The sequence below is a fragment of the Thamnophis sirtalis genome, unplaced genomic scaffold (genome assembly GCF_051295495.1).
Source record: "Thamnophis sirtalis isolate CommonGarterSnake01/CBP01778 unplaced genomic scaffold, rThaSir2_p1.2 scaffold_11, whole genome shotgun sequence".
Lineage (NCBI taxonomy): Eukaryota > Metazoa > Chordata > Lepidosauria > Squamata > Natricidae > Thamnophis > Thamnophis sirtalis.
This window is the reverse complement of record NW_028261391.1, coordinates 23,130,085-23,149,920: the sequence shown is the minus strand read 5'-3', so window position 1 is coordinate 23,149,920 and position 19,836 is coordinate 23,130,085. Positions and strand designations below refer to the sequence as shown.

At 36.3% G+C, this 19,836-nt stretch overlaps 1 protein-coding gene across 5 annotated transcripts in view; it reads right to left on the bottom strand.

Annotated features, from left to right (window-relative positions):
* Nucleotides 1-12,736, bottom strand: part of VEPH1 (ventricular zone expressed PH domain containing 1) — a 151,473-nt gene extending 138,737 nt beyond the window's left edge. For 3 of the 5 annotated variants that reach the window (XM_087725325.1, XM_087725329.1, XM_087725328.1), the window contains exons 1-2: nt 12,532-12,736; nt 2,682-2,958 (exon numbers count right to left, since the gene is read on the bottom strand). In XM_087725325.1, coding sequence (XP_087581451.1) covers nt 2,682-2,819 — 138 coding nt within the window. In that variant the 5' untranslated portion in view covers nt 2,820-2,958; nt 12,532-12,736. Of the gene's footprint in view, nt 1-1,508; nt 1,684-2,681; nt 2,959-5,345; nt 5,507-12,531 lie in introns of those variants that run through there. The other 2 variants (XM_087725326.1, XM_087725327.1) reach the window with 2 other exon arrangements.
* Nucleotides 12,737-19,836: the final 7,100 nt, after the last annotated feature.

Below are 19,836 nucleotides of genomic sequence, written 5' to 3'. Positions count from 1 at the left end.
GAATGCATAGATTTGCTATTAAGTTTGCATTCCATTCTCAGTTGTGAAAAATGACCTATCTCCTTCACATTCTGAACATTTAAATCATTCTTAAAGTTCTTTTAGGTCAGTTATGCGTTATTACTGCCCTCAAGTGGAAACTAATGGCAAATGTTTTCTCCACATTGTCCGATGTTCTATAATAGTACTGAATTCAACAGTGGTATCAATGAGCTAAGGCAGTGAATTAGGTGGATTCATTATTCCACACATATATTTAAAAGTTACCATAGGTTTCCTTCTGAAATTTGAAAGGGTGTATTTGTGTGTGTATATGAGTACCAGTGGTGGGTTTCAAATTTTTTTAGAACCTCTTCTGTAGGTGTGGCCTGCTTTGTGGGAGTGGCTTGCTGACCATGTGACTGGGTGGGAGTGGCTTGCCAGCCATGTGACTGGGTGGGCCTGGCCAACTTGTAAAATGTGGTGAAACTCACTTAACAACGCTCTTGCTTAGCAACCAAAATGTTGGCTCAGAAACTTTGACATTTGAAGCACACAAGTCTTAAAGCTGTCAAGTTACAAGACCCTTGCACCCCTAACCCTTTAGAAAAAAAAACTCCAGGGGTGTTCAACCTTGACAGCTTTAAGACTTGTGGACTTCAACTCCCAGAATTCCACCTCTCGCTCTTCATCTTGATGATATGCGGACGGGTGGGGGTAGGAAGCTGGAACCGGTTCTAAATGGCACTGTAGATTTGTGGAATCTCTTCTATAAAAGAGGTTAGAACTGGCAGGAACCCACCCCTGATGGGTACCCACACAAACGTACATCATACTTGAGTGGGGCATACATTTGAAAGAAAAAATTCAAAACAAGTATAAAACAAGGATGCTTGGTAAGTAATTTTTGGAACATATATTCTCCTGTAAGACTCTCAAGAAAATCAATAAATGTTCATCATGGGCATCATTTTAATATTCTTTAACACTGGCCAAGGAATGCAGAATTTATTGTTTTCTTCTACTTCAAGATATATTGTTTTCAAGTCAGGTTGTAAGCCATCCAATCAAAAATACAAATCCTGGGTGTAAATGATTCATATTAGATAATAAGCCAATGATCCTTTTTGCCAGCCTGCCAAATTTCTCAATAATAGTAAATTCAAAGATGCACAAATCTGATGACTGGTATAATTCATGTGTCATCTAGCAGATGCATATACTTGGGCCATATGCCTTTATCACAAGAAACATTAAGATGTATTTAATGTTTGAGTTTAAAGGCCAGATACCAAGGGTACTTGTATGAAAAATATTATTCCTAAACAATGAAATGTTTTGTATGATTTCTGATTTCTAACTTTTACTGACACATTCTGCTATCCTTGCAATCATTCAATATTGTTTTTCTTTTCACTTGTTGGCTAAAAACAGGGAATTATTATTATTATTACATTCATGACTTTAATAAAAAGGTTCTAAAGAATAATTATAGAATGATTTATTTATACATTATTTATCACATTTACTTGCTGCTTTTGTCTATAGAAATTCTTAGTCATCCAGGTCATGGTTGTCCCAAAAAAGCTTCTTCAAGAGGCAACTGGATTTTCTGGTCTGCAGCTCTGGCTGGATTAACCACTTCATAAACACATGGAAGAGTGTAGAAGAACAAACCCATCTGGATTAGATTCAGCAATCCATCTGCATTTAAAAAATAAAGGCTACTCTTTTGAAGACAGCGAACTCCACATTTTGGAGAAAGAGGACTCTGGTTTGAAAGAGGGGTCAAAGAGGCCATCTATGTCAAAATTGACCTGCCCTCTCTCAACAGAGGGGGAGGGATATGACACCATCTATCTCCAGTCTACAACACAGTCCTTTCAACAGTTCCAAGAAGGCTCCACACCAATTTGCACCACTCAGGTGACCCTGAGGACCCTTATAAATCTCCAGGTGACCTTAATGACTCTTTACAAGAATACCAATGACCAGCTGCATGCACGGAATATAAATCCTTCTTTTCCCCACCATCCAGTCAGAGCTGAAGAAGCTTCTTGGATGAGAAGCGAAATGACTTCAAGGAAAACCCAGAAAGTACAGTTTCCTCTTGAAAAAGCACCTTTAGGATTTGCTGCTTTTCTTACGGTTCTGATTTAAACAAATAGAAAACATTTTCAAATAATTTTGCTTCCTGCTGACTTCAGGCACTGACACACTGACATGCTACATTTCCAGTCTTTCTGAAAAGAAATCATAACTGCTCCCACTTTATTGAGGGTGAAATTTATAATTTATTTTCTTGAGCTTCTGAAGCTACCATGTTTCCCTGAAAATAAGACAGGATCTTATTTTCTTTTGACCCCCAAAAATAAGCGCTTAGGCTTATTTTCAGGAGGTCTTATTATTTTTGAGGTGCAGGAGGTGGCGAGTGTGGTCACCTCATGGCTGCTGCTGTTTTGTGATATTTTCGGGGAGGGCTTATTTTGGGGGGGGAGGGCTTATTTTAGCGCATGCACTCAAAAGCCCGATTATACTTATCTGGGGAGGTCTTATTTTCAGGGAAACAGGGTAAATCTCTCTCTCTTTTTTTTAAAGAAAATTTATATTGCCACCTACTCGTACATGGTGACTCAAGACGGCTTACATGGATTTTCTACCCCATATTCTGCTTTGCAAAGAGTACGAAGGGTTCTACTTACAGGAGATGAACTAATTAGTTTGATTTGCTCAAGGGCTTCGGATAGGCATCCTTCTATTTCAGAATCGTCCAAAGAAAAGAGTTCCCCAGCACGTGAAAGATCTTTCTGTTCCAAAACAAGTTTGAGAAGGTGGTGCATAGTTGATTCTGCCAATGAGACTGAATCTGGTATGTGGGACTTCTTTCAGTTAAGGCTAGTGACATATAAATCCATAATGCGTCAGGTATTCCTTTTCTATAAATGTTTCTTCAAATCTTGAGACCTTTTTGGCCAGGAGCTGAGGAAAAAAAAGGACCTCATTAGCGATGCATATTGATATACTGGCTTGTAAACTATAGGAAGTCCTCAACGTGCAATCATTCATTTAGCAATTATTCCAAGTTACAGTAGCACTGAAAAAAGTGACTTTTGAACGCTCCTCACACTTATGACTGTTACAGCTTCCCCATGGTCATTTGATCAAAATATGGCCTTTGGCAACCTGCTTGTATTTATGGCAGAGGGAACATGCTGAGGCCATCTGATCACTATTTGTGACCTTTCCAGCTGGTTTCCAATAAACAAAGGGAATGGGAGATGCTAACTTCACTTAACAGCCATGTGATTCACTTAACTGCAGTGATTCACTTAACAACTGTAGCACAAAAGGTCATAAACTTTGGTGCGGCTCATTAACAACCACCTTACTTAGCAACTTGCTTAGTTAGAAATTCTGGTCTCAATTGTGGTTGAAAGTTGAGGACTACCTGTGCTACATTTTTATTTTTTAAGAAAAATGAGTTACACCCTACAATATTTTAATATTCCATCGCCAAACTCATTTGAAGACATGCTTAGCTATACAATCTGTAACTTTTGAAAGGGGATTTATAGTAAAGTTTTGGATCAAAACTGTAAATAGTAAACTGTAAATTCACTTTACTTCATACCTGAAATATTCACACCTGAATAACAGAGGATAACTTAGTGGCAGCACTGATTTGCACAAAAGTGAGCATAGCACAGTAGTAATCCAAGAGACATTCCCCATGCTTTGAGAGTAAATGAAGGTGTGTAAACTCCATTGGATTATATCTGTTATGTGTAGCAAAGGAACCTCCACTAATAACAACAGTCAAATGCAGGGGTGTCAAACCGGATGTGTCACATGCTGGCCATGCCCACCCCCGGTTAAGTGAAGGGGAAAAAGTTGTGATACATCACATGATGACAACATGTCATAGCGCGTTTGACACCCGTGGTCTAATGCATTCAGGTTTCATAGGAACTATGGGTTAACACAGAGATAGCTTTAGAGAAGTTACATGGAGGCATTAGACAAAACATGGGCTTAGTCCAGGAAAATAAGAAAGCATAAGAAACAAACTTAAGTTTGCCCTCCCTTGATTCTCTCTGGTATAAGACAGAAAGAAAGGGAAACACTGCAGGTTGCAAGTTTCTGTTATTCTACCCTATATCCGCAAAGTAGCCTATACTTTAGTCTAAAATAACAACAACCCTCAAAGGGCTGACATATATTTAGTCATGGGTGAGATAAAAGTGCAGGAAAATAAATAGGAGGATGCAATGTGTTTAATGTAACATAAAACAGTAGGGGTGTTCTGTGGACTGGATTGAATCCGTGCAAAACTATTTATTGTCCTGTGGCATATGTGCCATAGGGCTCAGTATTATAAAGTGATCAGCCCTCCAATTGTACCCACGTCCTGATGTATGTATAATGTACGCTAGAACTGTGTTATCTCTTATTTTACATTTGGCTTGAGCCCACTTAGGAAGCGGTAGATGGAATAAATTGTATTGTGTTGTGTATTTCATTATTAATTAACATGTTTGCCTACTCTCAAGTGGGTAAAAGCTTTGTAAAGATTTCTGAAACATGCACAAAAGGGTAGCCCAGAACCAGAATAACTGTAATAACTTAGCTTCTATACTTTTCAAACTCCTCAAGAAAGTTTAATTAAGATTAAAATTAATTTTTAATTTTTAAAAAATTTTTAAAATTCTATCCCCTCTTTGCACCTTCCTTTTTGTGCACAAGATAAATAGTGTTCATAATTTACCATCATTTAAAAAAGGTAAAAAAGGCTTTTTGGTAGACATGCTGTATAAAAAGATTCTGCCACATATTCCCCATCAATGCCATAAAGTTACAGTAAGTAATCCTTGGGTTCCAGATGGCACATCAAGAGCCTTTTTCTGTTGATCGCATTACAAACCTCCAAATAGTATTTCACCTGAGTTTGACTGCGAAAGTGTAAAAGTAATACGGTTATACGCTTTCTTTCATTAGTTTCACTTGCTGTTTGTACAAGAATATTTTAAATGCTCAATAGTAATGCTTATAGTGGCTAGAAATGCCATTATCAACAAGTTATCATTTACTATGTCATAATTTGGCATCTGCCATCCTTATCCCCACTTTTATACCAAATAGTTATCCACAAATGATGATACAACTTGCTTGGAACAAGCACAATTTTATAATAAATACAATACATAATAATAGATTAGTTTAACGGTCACCAAAATCAGAAACCATACAACTGATGTGGAATGAAAAAAAAATCACATTCAAAATAGAAGTGCTTTGTTTATATTGCCAAGCATCCTTTAGAAAATAATCTTGTGGAAATATACACAAATGGCAAGCCTCCGTTTTACCTGATTAGGACTCCACAGTGTTCACATGAAGACTTTTTTTTTGCTTTTTTTGTAGCTTCAAGAGGTTGGTTTTGAGACTCAGAGTTGAGTGCAGCTTTGACTGTTGCATTAGTCTTGCGTTTGAGGGCACAAGAAGTGGAAAGTTATAGAATCAACGTTTTAGGCAGTGAACCTGAAGCACTTAATTACAGGGCCAAGTATAAAGAATTTGAGGAATGCAGACTAAAGTAGCCTAAAAATTACCAAGAGCTTGATCAGGTGACCAGAAAGAACTAAAAGCAGAGAAGCCTTATATCTGAATGAACGCCTTTGTTCCTGCAACAAAATTTTACAAAAGGTCTTCAACTTGAGCATTTTGTTTTTATGTGGATGAAAGAGTGCTCTCTGTTGGTGAAAAACTATCCTCTCCTGGGGAGACACCCCAATGAGTTTTTATTGTTCTTTTAAAGAAACCAAATGAATGAAACTACTGTGGAGAAGACCATTTTCTCCAAAGAATAATTTTGCTAGGAATTCAAAGTGTGCCTGAAGTTACTCATACCCTTTCCTTATGAACATGTATAAATAAGATCCTGAAATTAATGACATTAATAATAAATGTTTTGTACACTGTGAAATCATTCTATATTTTTAGATAAATATACATTTTCGTATGTGTATGCTTTTTTGTGTCTATCAAATAACACGTTGGATAAGAAGAAGCAGGAACCTAAATCAAAAAAGGGAGGACATTCAAAAGCAAAACCTAGATTGTGTTTCTTTTTATGGCTAGGGATGCTAGATGTGATCTATTGTGTTTTATTTTTTCCAGCTTAATTTCCCTGTAGCTATATGGCACTCACTTAAAACTAGAAAAAGGAAACTGATAAAGTAAAAATGATTTGTTACGGCCATTATGATAGGTTTCAGGCTGTGAAAAGGATAGGGCCGTTTGCATGAAAATCCACATTCCAAATTTTAATTATTTGCTTTTATTTTATTTTATTTTGTTTTGTTTCTCCGTCTGTTATAACTTCAGAGCAGAGAGAACATTATTTCATATACCAGCTTCATTCTTCCCGAAAGGTTTTGCCCAAGGTAATAGGGCAGGGGAAAAATAATTTTTTTTTTTTGCAGTTATAGCAACAAAAATGTGTCTGCACTAGGCTGTTTCATAAGAAGTCAAAGGTGAACATTCCAGAATTATAATGCATTGCCAAATGTGGTTTATTCAAACTTCCCCCTAATACTTAACTTGTACCTATTTTTGCAACAAAAATAACTCCTCTCATTAACTGAACAAGAATTTTATCTCCCTTTGCGACATCACGATAGTTTTTTTTAATGCATTCTTTAACTTGCTGGTCTGTTGATTTTTTATTTTTTTGCCTTAAGGAGAACACATTCACTTTATCTGTCTTGAAGGAACCTTTTGTTCTATGTCTGCATGGGCAACTTCATGTAAAGTTGTATCAGAGAATGGAATGATTTCCTCACCAGTGTGGCAGTCAGAATTAAGGTTCCAAGTCACAGTAAGGAATGATGAATTCTCCCTCATTCTTGTTGTGTTATTCCTTCTTCCAGCATTCAGTATATTGCCTGGTGTTCATTATATAGCTCTGTGGTCCTAAGTACCCAATTTTACTTAGGATTTCCAAATTAATTCTTGAGTTCTCTATGATAAAATTATAAGTCATGGATTGGGGAATCCTACTTTGTGTATGTTATGTTACTCAAGACACAGATGTGAAACATACAGTTTTATATATTTTCTGAGAGCAGAGTGTCATCAGAATTTATGTTTTGCCTAACTCATCGAACGAAAAACTGCCAGTCTATTGTAAGAAGGCATTTCCTGATTGATTTCCTTATTTCTATTATTAGTGCCTTTTAGAAGATAATACACTTGCCATCATGTGAAGACTAAAGTAGTAACCAACAAGTCCCATGCTGGAGTTTACCATTATGTATAGATACAACTTCTTGGCTCCAAGGACACAAAGCACAATAATATATGGATATTGTAACAGTAATCAAGAAGCCCCAAGTAAAGGCAATAAAGCTCATGCAATCTTCTCACTGATAGCAGGTAATCAACTATTTTGTAAGGCTTCATTCTTGTCTACAATAAAGATTCTCATCTAGGACAGATATGTCTGTGAGTCTTCTACACATGTAGATGAAAAGCAAAGTTAACCTGTAAACTCTTACAAATCTTTGATTCATTATTGAATCCTAGTCATGCAAAAGCCAAAACCCTTAGTTCTACAGTATCTTGGCCTAAACACCCTTAAAAATTCTGTAAAAGAATAACAAAGAGACTTCATTGTAGATAAAAGAGAAGAGTAAAACAACAATTTAAAGAATTTAAGAAGAATGGCAAAACACTGGATTAGAATTTAACTTCAGAAAGTTTTTGAATTGATTAAGGGGAGAAACGTTTTTGTTAAAGTGCTTTAGAAATAAATAAATAATGCATATCTTTGTGGAATACAGATTGCTTAGTATTTTAGTGATTCTTAAAATCTACAACCTTTTACAGAAATTAGAAATAAAATAAGAACAAGTTAAACAGCATGTAATAAAATGGTCCGAGAATTTTGGTTAAAATATATAGATATATAAATATATCAATGGGAGAAGGAGTGGTGGCTGTCTAACCCACACTTTTCTGTTTTATAAGTAGTAGGTTGTGGTCTACTTTATCAAATGCCTTACTGAAGTCAAAATAAATTATATCTACAGCATTTTTCTAGTCTACTAAGAGCGCAAAGAATGCAATAAGATGTAATAATATCTTGTTGCTAAAACAAAAGTATGTCCTAAAAAACAAAAATGTTACAACTTCTAGTTTGAACTGACTAAATCCTGACCCCAACTGACTTGGGGTCACTGAACTTGGTTCTTGCATCTTTGTTAGCTAGATAAATCAGATCTTTGCAGCAGTTATAGCTCACCAATTAAGTGTCGTACTCATGGGTTTTTTTCATGCAGTTACTCTACTTAAAACATTACAATTAATATCAAGCTTAATATCAAGTGTTAAATAAAAATAGACACTAGTGATACTTTAGACTTAAAGTTATATTACTGTAGCTCCTTAAAAGTAGTCAGACAACTAAATAACAAGTGTACATATGAGGCTAGATCTGGAGAAATGGTAGAAGAATCACAAATGTTAAATTTTGCACTACTTTTGCATGTTGCACATCACTCAATATTCATTCTTCTATTTAAAAAATGGGATATTGAACCACATGTTGCAGTCATAACAGTATACCACCATGCAGATCACAGATCTTTGGGAAAAATCTAGCAAACCTCATATATGTTAGTGATGAAATTCTTGAATCTTGTGACCAGAATAATAGAATGCATATGATGATACTACCTCTTAAGTTTATGTTTGCTCATTAGGAACGGTGAGGAGGTTCCAGATCTGTAGACAGCCTTGCATACCAGAAAAGCTTTAATACTGAAGATTTTGAGAGTGACTCAAAAGAGTACGACAGTTGACTCTACCCATCAGAGTTTACTTTGAGTTCAGTTTCATAGCAATCTCTCTGTTCTATTGTCCATAGCCAGCTGGGCTTCTACTGCAGAAACTTCATTATAAGACAATACAATTTTTGTTCTAAACAAAAGTTGTCCCTGTATTAAAAATCTCATATTTCAGTACTTTGGACAGGAAATGGTGAAAGATAAATATAGCACCCTGAAGCCTTGAAGGAAAATTCGGCACAATTTATCTCTACTTACGATGAAATATCAGAACCTGCTTCACCTTCTAATAGTGTTTCCAAAATTTACTGCTTACAGACACCACCTATAAAAACATAATAGCATCAATACAGCAAGTTCACATTTAAGTATCCATAGCACATCCCATCCTATGAAAACTCTCAAGTCTCCATTACTATAGTTAGATTTTCGGCTGCCTCAGAGATCAGCTTATGGGTTTTGACATGCAGCCATTTGAAGCCAAACATCTCCTATGTCAGGCCCACAATTAATTATTCATTCTTGAAAAAGCTAATACAAATGCATGTTGGTTTACAGTTGTTCATTACCTCACAGAAAGGGGGGAGGGAAGGTTTAATAATTCAACATACAATGGTCAGCCTTTGGAGAAATTCTGATAAAATTCATTATAACTGTCAGAGACTCTGAGCCTACCTCCTTCCTCTGGTATGCGAGGCTGCTGATTTCATATTCTGCCTTGTCAAACTAACTATACAGTCTATTCAATTATTCTGGCATTGTCATGTGGAATCAAGCAAATAAATACCCTCTCCCACATTTCTCCCTAATTCCTCTATTTAAAAACCAGATTGCAAAACTTGTACCTGAAATGAATCAAGCACTGAAGTTGATTTGCAAGTATGAATTAACGTGGTTGCAATACTTTAGGGATACTGTTAGGAGTTTTATTTTCCCCCTTCTAAAAGGAGATGAGAGCTTCTCAATTCAGTTAATGAATAAACCTTTAACCATAACAAAGATCATTTAGAGGTTAATATAAGTCACAGAGCTTGCTATTAGGAATAGCAAAACAAGTTAAAAATAGGTAATACAAATATGTGAGGCTAAAAGAAAAGGAAGGTACAGAGCCCACAAAATTACTGTTTGAAATTGTGCCAAATCTGCATTTCAAAATAAAAACAGGTCTAGAAACCTTATATTCTTTAATATGATAAAGTCTATTGTTACAATGGCCCTGATTCCAAAAGGTAATAATCTTGAGAGACTCAGTAGGTCAAAGACATCATGAGAAAATTCACATAGAACATTAGAAGCACAATAAGGGGGGACTATTTCTTTGAAGAGGTGTACATCAGATGCAGAAGGACACAGTGGCTCAGTGACTAAGACACTGAGGTTGGGCGGTTCGAATCCCTAGGACCACATAACTGAGTGAGCTTTCGTTACTTGTCTCAGCTTCTGCCAACCTAGCAGTTCAAAAGCACATAAAAAATGCAAGTAGAAAAATAGGGACTACTTTGAAGGTAACAGTGTTCCATGCGCCTTCAACATTTAGTCATGCCGGCTACATGGCCATGGAGACATCTTTGGACAGTACTGGGTTTTTGGCTTTGAAATGGAGATGAGCACCACCTCCTAGAGTCGGGAACAACAAGCACATATGTATGAGGGGAACCTTTACATTTGCCTTTACATCAAACGTGCTGACACACTCTTAAATCTTTGTATGGGCTTTCTAAAATCCTATTTCACTGCTTCGTATTATCTTGGCCCACACAGTAAGTTTATATACTTGTTAATTGATATACGGTACTTACTGTGTGATCAAAGAATGCATTTCATCATAAAATATAGCTAAATTAACCTAAACCTTATAAAATTACTAGACCAAGCTATCATTATCAACTTAAATCTAAGTGATTTCAGTGGGACTAAAGCATGACTACCCAGTTTGAGTAGTGGTTAAAGCATCAGGCTAGAAATCGGGAGATGGTGAGTTCTAATCCTGCGTTAGGCACAAAGTCACCTTGGGCCAATCACTTTCTCTCAGCCTTAGGAAGGTAAGGTAAAGGCAAAGCACTTCTGAAAAAACTTGCCAAGAAAACTTGTTCTGCAAATTGAACTCAATTGAATGGACGGGGTGGGGTGGGGGCAGCATGACTTATTCTCATTCCACCCTATTGGATATGTCAACACGCTGTATTAGAACATAACATTCAAACTTCGTATGACTGGTGAACTTACCCACTGTTTTTTTCCTAAATGCTTAGTATTGGGTAAAAACAATGCATTCTTATGTATTGTTTTGGTTGGAAAGGGAAGCTAGTGACTCCAAAGACAGTGGGAAAAGGTTTCTTCCCAAAATTGAAATTAATTGGTTAACATAAAATGCTTAAAAAATACTTGAGAGAAGATATAATTTTTGTAAGGTGGACATATTAAAATTGTTAATTTCCCTAGTGTGGTTGGTACCCACTTATCCTATATATAGAAAATAATCTTTTAGCCCCATTTCTCGATTATTTGCTTCTATTTTTTAGATAATAAAATACACCTTAGTAGGCAAATTACCAAGATTCCTATGGGGTAAGCTATATATACTAGGCCTCCTCAGAATTCCTTCTGCCAGCCAATGTCGGCTGGCGACTCCTCGGGGGAGGGCCTTCTCTGTGGCTGCTCCGGCCCTCTGGAATGATCTCCCCGTGGAGATCCGGACCCTTACTACCCCCCTGGCCTTCCGCAAAGCAGTTAAGACCTGGCTGTTCCGGCAGGCCTGGGGCTGTTGAGTCATCCAGCCCCATTCGAGGTTACGGCTGTTGTATAATTTTAAATTGTTGTTTATTTTATTTTATTTTTTTGTATCCCTTCCCCTTTTTTATTGTGAGCCGCCCTGAGTCCCTCGGGAATAGGGCGGCATACAAACCCAATAAAATCCAAATCCAAATATGTTCAACTATTGAAATTGGTTGAATACTTTAGTAGGACAGGAAGGGCTAAAGCAGAGTATTAAAATTCACATTCTATGGATGGAAGGTCCCAGATTCTATGACTCACATCTTTGAAAGAAGCTTATAGAAATGCTGAGGAATATTTGCCAATTTTCTGAACTAGATAGACCAATGAGTTTATCACAAAGGATCTTTACAATTTATCAATGAGAGTACATGTACATTCATACCAGAATTTGTTCAAATAGGGAAAAAACTCTTTCAGTAGAATCCAGATTTACTCAGAAGAATATTTCAGACAATTCAAAGTAACTACTGTAAGTACATTAAAATGAAAACAGAAGTAAAGATTATAAATAAGACCTTGCTGGCAAATCATGCCCAAGTTAATTTTATTTATGCATTGTTAAGCAATAATCTTTTGACATTTTAAAATTTAAACCTCAAGTTTTGAGTAGAAAGTTCCCAGGTAAAAGTGACAAATCCAATAAGAGGAGCAATATTTTCACTGAGCAGTTTTGGCTTATACTATTGTAGAAGGTGGTTACAATTTAAAAATAAATAAATAAAAATGCTCCCTGGACAAAGTAATCTAAGATTAACAACATTGTTTTTCAGACTTTTAAAAAAATGTTTCGTGATTGGTTATTCTTAGTTTCTCTCTTTACCTAACAGTACTTAAAGCAGGAAATAACATATGCATTTATAATAAATCATAAGTAAAAAACACATTAAAAACATAGCATGCCCCTATAATTTTAAAGTATTGTTCCCACCTGCAATCTGAAATCAGAAGTCTATCAGATGACTCCATATAAATTGTAGATCCAATTCTGAATTAGACAGGAATATGGGGTTAAACAGCACTAATTTTCAGTGTGCATGTAACATCAAATTATATCAAACAATTAAAACTATAAGCATAGAATTATAAATTTTGCTAACAAACTGAAAGCATGGCTGGTCAGCTGTCTTCTGGTTGCAAGATCAAGTTACATACTGAAATTATCTACCTGCACGGAGAGCTAATTGAGGCTGCATATTCTATTGGCCAAGAGAAACACCCTTTATCTTGCTTGTTACCAATCCAGAGAGTGTTGTTAATTGAACTGCATACTTGATCTTTTGAGCACTCTTGGGCTAACTGAGCCAAACTACATTTTTGATTGCTGAATTCTTAGGCTGCTAAGAAGGAACTGGATGTGAGGAGAGGCTGAACTTTTCTGTCACTTGAAATATATGCTTTAGTACTAGAATGTTTGACTAGTTCTGCTGCATTCTTCACAAATGAAAATGTTGCTTACTTTTCTTAATAGATGTAAAAAAAAAACAACTTCAGGAATTACATTATGGCTACCTGTTTTGAACAAACATTTACAAATACTCTTAAGGTTAGTAGTAAAATTTAAGTATTAAGAGAATGCTATTTCTGCTGTACAGCTGATTTATTGATTTGTGGGGTAGGTGACCTAGATCAGTGGTTCTGAATCTTTTCTTCACCATTGACAAATACCTTTTGTGGCCACGCACCAAGAGTTAACTCAACTTAAATCATAACATTTTTGCAAAACTTCGTAGACCCTCTGTGATGACATTGCAGCCCCCTAGGGGTCCACGGACCACAGGTTGAGAACCACTGATCTAGATAGCTTCAAGCTCTTTATAATGGGTTCAGTCCCCAGTGCCCCCAGTTTAAAGGAGCAAGGAGCAAGGAAAATTAACACTAGGCTAGACAAATAAACAGCTTGATCTGACAGACTGATTTCTTACATTTTTGTGGTTAAAAAAAATGAAGTTGAGGAATTCAGTGTAAAAAAAAAAGCAGATCCTGAAAAGTAATGCTTCAGACAAAAACTCATGGGTGACATTGAAAAAAACCAAAGCATATACGTCGTTAAAATGCCTAAATTGAATAACATTAACAACTTTTGGATGATATGAGTTTAAATTCTAGAAGCCGATGGTGTCATTAAGAGTTTGAGATTATTTTTTTTAATTCAAGAAGATTGAGAATAGAAAACAATTTTTTAAGGAAAACTGATGAATTTTACTAAATGTTGGAAAGAAAAAAAAATGGCTAGAATAAATATGAACATTTTGAAATAAAAGCCCACACAGTGTATATGTATTAAGTACTGTAGTAAAATAAAAAGGACAAAGATGAAGAAGTAAATATTTTCTATGGGTATACCATATCTTCATATGGAATTGGAATGTTTCCCTCCCTGCATGGGGCTCAAAAACAGAGAAATAGAAGAAATTAATCTTACCACTTCAGAATATTCTACAGAAATTCTTCAGGGTTTCTGAAAAAAATAAAATATTATTTCCACAATATAAGCCGAGGTGGCGCAGTGGCTAAATGCAGCACTGCAGGCTACTTCAGCTGACTGCAGTTCTGCAGTTCGGCTGTTCAAATCTCACCAGCTCATGGTTGACTCAGCCTTCCATCCTTCCGAGGTGGGTAAAATGAGGACCCGAATTGTTGTTGGGGGCAATATGCTGTCTCTGTAAACCGCTTAGAGAGGGCTGAAAGCCCTATGAAGTGGTATATAAGTCTAACTGCTATTGTTATTGCTAATATTTCATATGGGTAACCATTAACAAGCAGTTTAAGATGACAACCTGTAACTTGGGAGTAGATTGCATGTTTTGCATACTTTATACAGAATCCTCGACTTGCAACAATTCATTTAGTAACCGTTCAAATTTACAACAGTGCTGAAAAAAGTGAGTTATGACTGTTTTTCACACTTACAACATTGCCAGTGTCCCTATGGTCATGTGATCAAGATTCAGGCCCTTGGAAATTGACTCAGATTTATGACGGTTGCACTGTCGGTTGCACTGTCTCGGGGTCATATGTTCATTTTTTTGCAAAGTCAATGGAAAACCAGATTCACTTTACAGCTCTATGAATGACTTAATAATTGCAGTGATTCACTTAATAACTGTGGCAAGGTGGGTCGTAAAATGGGGCAAAACTCACTTAACAACTGTCTCAGATAGCAATGCAAATTTTAGACTCAATTGTAGTCCAACTGTTGTAAATTGAGACCCCCTGTAATCGTAGTTCAAACCTCAACATCATGGTTAAAAGGTTCAAATAAAAAATAGAATGTGTCATTTGGAGAACATAGGTGTTAAACTAGATTGACAGACAACCTGACATTATCAAAAGTATCTCAGAATAATGGGTAGAGCAACAAACATCTTCTCAAAAACATTTACTCTTGTAGAACAAAATCTACCTAAGAAACAAGGTGCCCAATAAAAAAATGGCTACTGCAGATATATAGATTTTAGCCACATTTGTCCCTTGCTGTCTTAAAATTGTCCCTTGCCATCTTAACCCTATCTCATTACACTCCTTTTTGATAAAAACATTGTTAGTTCACTATTATTCTCTGAAATTGCCATTATTTTAAAATGATACAAAACTTCTTGAACAGAAATAAAGCAGACTAAATTTCCACTATATTGTAGAGAATCAATTTTTCTCATAAAGTTTAAAAAAAATAAACCAATAATCTCTATTACATAAACCAAAGAAATGGTTCCTCATATTCACAATATAGCTTTCTAGCATTGTCCCTGAGGTCTGAATTTATCAAGTGCCCAAGTTTACACATTGCATAAAAACTGAGAAACAGAAAATTGAGCATTGGCCTTTCAGGCCCAGCTCAGTAGTAAAAGCGATTGAATTTTGCTGTCAAGTACATTAGGGAGAAAGATCACAAAACAGAGATAAATCAGATTAACACTTTAAAAGATAAATGGTATTTCAGCCAAATTTAATTTTATTTTTGAAATGTGCAAACTCATCAAAAGCCTTTACTGTACATCAAATACATGATACTGCACTCTGAAATTCATTATGGGACCTTCATAAACTTTCTTCAATCAGGTTAATAATGTCTCCACCCAATTCCGTAGCACACTGTGTAGACATTAGTTATCTTGATCTAAGAAATGGACGTGAAAATCCAGTCAAACTGGAAGTCTATGGAGATTCTCAGTCATCCAGGTCATGGTTGTCCCAAAGGTGCTTTTTTCAAGAGGCAACTGGACTTTCTGGTTTTTCTTTGAAGATGTTTAGCTCAAAAAGGCCATCTATGTCAAAACTGAATTACCATAAACTCTCTCAACAGAGGGGATACATCATCTATCTCTACTCTATAACACATTCCTTTCAACAGTTCCAAGAAGGCTCCACACCCATTTGCGCTACTCAGGTGACCCCAACGACAAAGATAAACCTCCAGGCAGCCTCAACAACTTGCTAAAAGAATGCAAATGACCAGCTATCTGCAAGGAGTATAAATCCTTCCATTCCCCACCATCCAGTCAGAGTGAAGAAGCTTTTTGGATAAGAAGGGAAACATTTTCAAAGAAAAACCAGAAAGTCCAGTTGCCTCTTGAAAAAAACAAACCACTTTTGGTCCAATTCAGTGGTGAAATTCTTTTTTTTTTTTTACTATCAATTCTGTGGGCGTGGCTTGGTGAGCATGGCAGGGGAAGGACACTGCAAAATCTCCATTCCCACCTCACTCCAGAGGAAAGATACTGCAAAATCCCCATTCCCCTCCTTACTCCTGGGGGAAGGATATTGCAAAATCTTTATTCCCATCCCACTCTGGGGCCAGCCAGAGGTGGTATTTGCCGGTTCACTGAACTATTCAAAATTTCCGCTACTGGTTCTCCAGCATCGCTCAGAACCTGCTGAATTTCACCCCTGGTCCACTGAGGCAGGCTAGATGAGAACATGATGGAAATGTTTATCAATGGCACTTGCTATTATGACTCTATTATAAACCACACTTCCAGATTCAAATAGAATGTGCTTTGGAGTATTTTTTGGTAGGGCTATTTCATTTCTGCTTTATTCTTGTGCTTTACAAAGAAATCTGGTTAGCAACTGTGGGATGCTGAATGCTGAATGACCTAGACTGAGCAATGGCTGAACTGCTCTTCTGTGCACAAGATTAAAAAAAAAACAGATGCATTTTAAAAATAATGGTACCTAAAACCAAGAGAACTTTGAACGTAGTTTTTTAAAGAATACATGAACATTTCATATTTATGTGCTAAGAAGGAATTATTTAGAGATCTAATGCAGTGAATTGAATTTGCCTGCCCTTTTCTTCGGCATAAAAATGATCATAGAGGTAATATTGTGTATCCTTACTCATTTAATATTCTAATCACAACTGCAGATAGTCTTACAGTTAAAATATTTACAATATTTTAAAGAGAGAAAATAATTGTCTGTATTAGTTATGTATGTACAATGCATTTTTTCTTTCTAGACTCGTGATTGTTTTATCTAACATGGTTACTGAATTTTATTTGCATTTAACACTTAATAGTAAAGCTAATGTTCTGACCTAACATATCAACCTTCCTCTTGATGCATCTATGTATCTGTCCATGAAAAGGCAAAAACAACTCCTTATTCTATTGAAAGGCTATTTTTTCTACTTCAGAGAACTTTATAAAAAAAAGGTGAAGAAATGTTTCTTCTTATGGCAGTAATTTTTCTAGTAATTCTATTTTCTAGAATTAATGGTAGCAATAGTCTTGTCACTACTGAGTGTGTTATTTTGATTAACATTAATGTAAAAAGTAGCTTGGGTGTACACACATTGTGGCTCCAGATGTTTAGGGAAGCATACCACACAATTCAGAGCAGATTCAAGCCTTTTTGCATATCCTCTTTCTCTCTCACACACCTTTTCACTCACAAGGTGGCACTCACAATCTAGTTCTCTGCATGTATTGTACTTGTTAACAATACATATGAAGCTTCAGAATATGAATTTTGACCATACACATTAAAATAGGGGTCCAGATCATTCTGAAAGAATCATCTTATTCTAATAAAAAGTGCCATACTAAGCAAGATTCAGATTCTTATTTTTGTTTTTGAAAATACTAGATCGTTTTATGGTTTGTATTGGCTATAGCAATAGCAAATATCACTCCACAGCACTCTCTGAGCAATTTACAAATCTCAGCAGTTTGCTCTTAACCATCTGGATCCTCGTTTTACTGACCTTAGAAGGATGGAAAGCTGAAATAACCTTGAGCCGGTCAGGATCAAACTCCGGGCTGTGGGAAGAGTTAGTCTGCAACACTGCACCACCAACAGTTCCTTTCCCATTTCTTCACTCCTCACTTTAGCTTGGTGCAGCTATCACTCTAATTCTAAAGATTGGTATTACATCTTAAAGCTGCTGGCGGGAAAAGACGTGAATGTTAAAGGGTTCTAATTTGAGGTGGGTGAACAGTTACTTCAGAGTTGAAAGTTTGTACAAACATCATATTGAAAATAGATTTTTAAAGAAAACATAGGTGTTTGTTCTGACCCCCCTCGTCCCACACCAACACACACACCGAGCCAAAGATAAGTTATGACATTTCATTAACAGACAGACAGGTCCTTGGCAGCAAACCGGCAATGACAAGCTTGGGCAGCCATCCAGCACAGATAAGGCTTGGCAGCAAGCTCACAATAATGTTCTTCAACATTAGTTCCTGTGTTGACTTCTGCAAGAGGGGCGTGTGCACAAGCAGTCCTTTTATAGTCTGGAGAGGAGCCTAATGATCACCAGCTGAGTGCAATTACCTCCTGTACTTGCGCAACTGTTCCTGACGCCTATTAGCTCTTCGGTGCCGGATATCCAGGAACAACTCACTGCTGATCTCAGGCTCACACTCCCTTGTCTCCTCCCCACTGGTCCAAGGCTCAGGCGCCTCCTGGTAGCCAACCAGCCTCTCTGTGCCCTGCTCGGAGTTGGAACCCTGTCCAGGGTCCTCCACATTCTCCAGAGCCGACTCATAGGGCCCCTCGCTGTCGGAGTCTGGTGGCAGCTCCAATGGCTCCTGCTGGGCCACAACAGGTGTTGTTATAAATATAACAAGTTGTTATTATCACAGTCATGCATTTCACTAGATTGTTAGATTTTTTTTCAGAAGAAATTTTTTGAAAATGATGTATTGATTGAAAATCATGCATTGATCAAATTTAGAATGTTAAAAGATTAGGAGCATATAAACACATGCTTCATTTATAAGCAATATGTTGTATTATTTTCATTCAATCAAACTTCCTTAGTAAGAACTAGGAGCAAGTTTACCAATATACATAACATGGTCATGTTTATTTAAAAAATGAAGATACAATACACTATTTCAAGAAAAGATGCAGCTTTTGAAAAGAAGAAATGAATATGAGAGAAATTATTTAGTATTTCAGAAAGAAAAATTCTTTAATGAAGAAAGATACAGCATGTGTGCCTACTCTGAAGCATCTTTCTGCTTTTGGACTGAAACTTCCAAAGATTGGCTGTTTCAAGATTTTGAGCATTTATTCATGCATTTATGATAAGTAAAACCTGATTCAATTATATGTAATTATCTTGACTCTTTTTTTCAAGTTCATGTAGAAGCTTGGAAAAATAAAGTTTTAATGAACAAGATTTTATAGCTCATTCAGGATGTGAAGCATTTTCCAAATTATTTATATAGTAATAATTGCTTTGTTACAGCACAAAACATACTGTTGCTACTATACACAGCCAAAGACTATGAAAATTTTGCCAACCCTTATTTTCTTTACCAGCATCTGGTATATGAAAGTGTATCTCAACATGAATGTCTCTCTTGATATCTTAACTGATCATCACAGCTAGAGCCATTGTGCCATGAATTTTAAGGTCATTTTAATTATCAATCTAAGCAAATGGTAAATGCCGCTGGTAGACTAATAATGGAGAACATACTACAGATGCACACGTAATAATTGCTGCCATTAGTCCTACGAAGTTACAAATAAAAGTAACATCAGAAAGTGGTTTAAATTTTAAATTTAAAAAATTAAAAGTAAAAAATTAAAATTAAACTGGTTTAAAGTTTAAACCTTAAACTGTCTACTGTGGCCATTACCCCATTCCTAAGAGATCCGTAAAGGTGGCGTGCATAAGTGTACCAGACTGTCTAATGTCCGTGTCCTACTGTCCCCATCTATTTCTATTCATTTATTTCGTTTATATCCATGTTTATATTTATACCTGCTATCT